Source organism: Nanorana parkeri, unplaced genomic scaffold (genome assembly GCF_000935625.1).
Source record: "Nanorana parkeri isolate BGI_ZX_2015 unplaced genomic scaffold, ASM93562v1 scaffold2576, whole genome shotgun sequence".
In the NCBI taxonomy this organism is placed as follows: domain Eukaryota; kingdom Metazoa; phylum Chordata; class Amphibia; order Anura; family Dicroglossidae; genus Nanorana; species Nanorana parkeri.
The window spans coordinates 104,683-107,324 of record NW_017308844.1 but is presented as its reverse complement, the minus strand read 5'-3'; the positions used below and the strand labels follow the sequence as shown (position 1 = coordinate 107,324).

Below are 2,642 nucleotides of genomic sequence, written 5' to 3'. Positions count from 1 at the left end.
ATTCCACAACTCTCCCCCCTCCCCCAGAGATGTCCCACCAGCGGCCCTGAGAAAGGGGTGAGAGGGCCCGTCAGCGTGACGGGACAAATCCCATACAAAGCCACTTCTAGGCTCTTGGAACCGCTTTTCCAGCTTCGGCCGCAGGGCCGGGGCCCGCTGTCGCTCTTCGGCATTAGGGAGGGGGGCGGAGTGAAGTGACAACGGATCTGGAGGAAGCAGGGGGGGGAGGGCACTGCCTTTGTATAGTGGGGAACAGGCCTGGCTAAAAGTGAAGTGAAGCAGGAACAGAGCGATCGCTCGCCATGTGGAGCGGCAAGAGACAGATGGCGGACAGAACCCGTATGACTTTTCTGGTGGCCCGGCCCGAGGCTGATCTGCTACTGACGGTTGGGGGGGAGGGGGGAAAAGGAAATCTGCGGTCAGATCTGTAGTGTTATGCACAGTGCAGCTCCTCCCATCCCAGCACAACGCAGGTCAGTGGGCGTCACCCACCACAGAAAGCGTGGCAGGTCAAGGCTGGCCAATCGCGGGACAGCGCTCCTCGGCCGATTACACCGTGGGTGCCGTGGCGCTCGTCTCGTGAGTCGGCGGAGTGTGTGGCTGGCCGCTGCTGTTGAAGGAGGTTTCCCTCGTGGAGTCTTCCTCCTCTTCCTCCTCTTCCTCCATGTTTGGCCATGATGTCTGGTCTTCTACGCGTTTCAGACGCTCGTTTAAAGCCTTCAACGCCAACTGCCTGAAGGATGAAAGAAGAAGATGGAACATCAGCCAAAGTCCTCAAAACACAAACAAATTCCAATTCTTTATGCGCCGGCTCTTCCATCGGTCCCTACGTCAGTCCAGGACACGGCCATGACGTAGGGACCGGCAGAAGGGAGCACAGGTCTTGGCGGAGGAGGTCCCAAATGCCAACGGTGGCCGTAACTTCTGAACAGAGCAAAGATCAGAGTCAATGCTTGCCGGACGGCCAAAGGTTTGTGGACTTCCTTCTCCATGATGGAGGTCAGGTGACATTCTAGACAATTGGGCTCTTCCAGCCTTGTGGTCACAGTTTGGTGAAGACCCTTTTCTGTTCCCCCCATGACTGTCCCCTGTGTACAGAGCTCCATACAGACATGGTGTCACCAGCTTGTGAAGACCACTCAAGTTCCTCCACACCAGAGCCCCGGACCTCAACTCCATGGAGCTTAGGAACACCTTATGGAACACACAGTAGATGTTCCATAGGAATGATTGAGTTCTGGTGTACAAAGCTCCATACAGACATGATGTGGCCAGCTTGGTGGAGGAACCCGAGTGTCCTGCACAGAGCCCCGGACCTCAACCCGACTGACCACCATTGGAATAAAAGGCAGTTGTCCCCTTCCAGCCTTGTGGTAACACTTTAGTGAAGGCCCTTTTTTCTGTTCCACCATAACTGTCCCCTGTGTACAATGGGTTCCTACACTTCAGGCTATGGCCAAAGTACATGGAGATCCCTCCAAATGATGGGGTTTAGGGGGTCTCCAATGAAGGTCATGTCCATCCTCCATCATACAAAGACATTGTAGACAATTGTCCTCTTCCAGCCTTGTGGTCACAGTTTGGTGAAACCCTTTTCTGTCCCCCTCCATGACTGTCCCCTGTGTACAAAGCTCCATACAGACATGGTGTCACCAGCTTGTGAAGGCCACTCAAGTTCCTCCACACCAGAGCCCCGACCTCAACCCCATGGAGCTCAGGAACACCTTATGGAACACACAGTAGATGTTCCACAGGAATGATTGAGTTCTGTTGTACAAAGCTCCATAAAGACATGATGTGGCCAGCTTGGTGGAGGAACCCGAGTGTCCCGCACAGAGCCCCGGACCTCAACCCTACTGACCACCATTGGGGTGAACTGAAACTTCAATTGTGAGCCCGTGTCTTCTCATCCAACATCAGCACCTGACCTCACAAATGGGACAAACGCATAGAGGGTGAATCTCTCCAAGTACGCATAGAGGGTGAATCTCTCCAAGTACGCATAGAGGGTGAATCTCTCCAAGTACGCATAGAGGGTGAATCTCTCCAAGTACGCATAGAGGGTGAATCTCTCCAAGGACGCATAGAGGGTGAATCTCTCCAAGTACGCATAGAGGGTGAATCTCTCCAAGTACGCATAGAGGGTGAATCTCTCCTTTGGAGCAGCGGTCCTAAAACCTTCACACTCCATTAAAAAATTGGTTTTAGACAATTCTGATAAGTATTAGCATTAAATTCTCTGCGAATCCTCAATGGGGGGCGGGGCATATGATCTCACGAATCTACAGCGCCCCCTGCAGACCGTGGTGATAAACTTCACTATTGGAAAATATCCCCAAATAATCCATTTTCACATTGTAACGTTTTTCGTCAAACTTAAAAAAAAAAATTGCAAATTTAGGGGTCTATTCACGAAGCTGCCGAAGGATCTAGCCGTAGCTTCGGCCCCAGGACCCCTTCGGTTCCGTAGAACCGAAGGGGTGCTGTACGGGCTATTCAGTATAACCCGTACAGCTCCCGAACGTGGCCGAGCCGAACGCATATGCCCCGGCTCGGCTGAGCCGCGCTGAGAGCCGAAAGCCTGCTTCTGACAGCTGGGCGGAGCCAGCCGCGATCTTACGGCTGGCTCCGGCCACTTGCAG

General features: G+C 53.4%; 1 protein-coding gene across 1 annotated transcript in view; it reads right to left on the bottom strand.

Moving 5' to 3' along the window:
* Positions 1 to 391: 391 nt before the first annotated feature.
* Positions 392 to 2,642, bottom strand: part of TMEM115 (transmembrane protein 115) — a 19,082-nt gene continuing 16,831 nt past the window's right edge. The window contains exon 2 of the mRNA XM_018573856.1: positions 392 to 733. Coding sequence (XP_018429358.1) covers positions 550 to 733 — 184 coding nt within the window. The 3' untranslated portion in view covers positions 392 to 549. The remainder of the gene's footprint in view (positions 734 to 2,642) is intronic.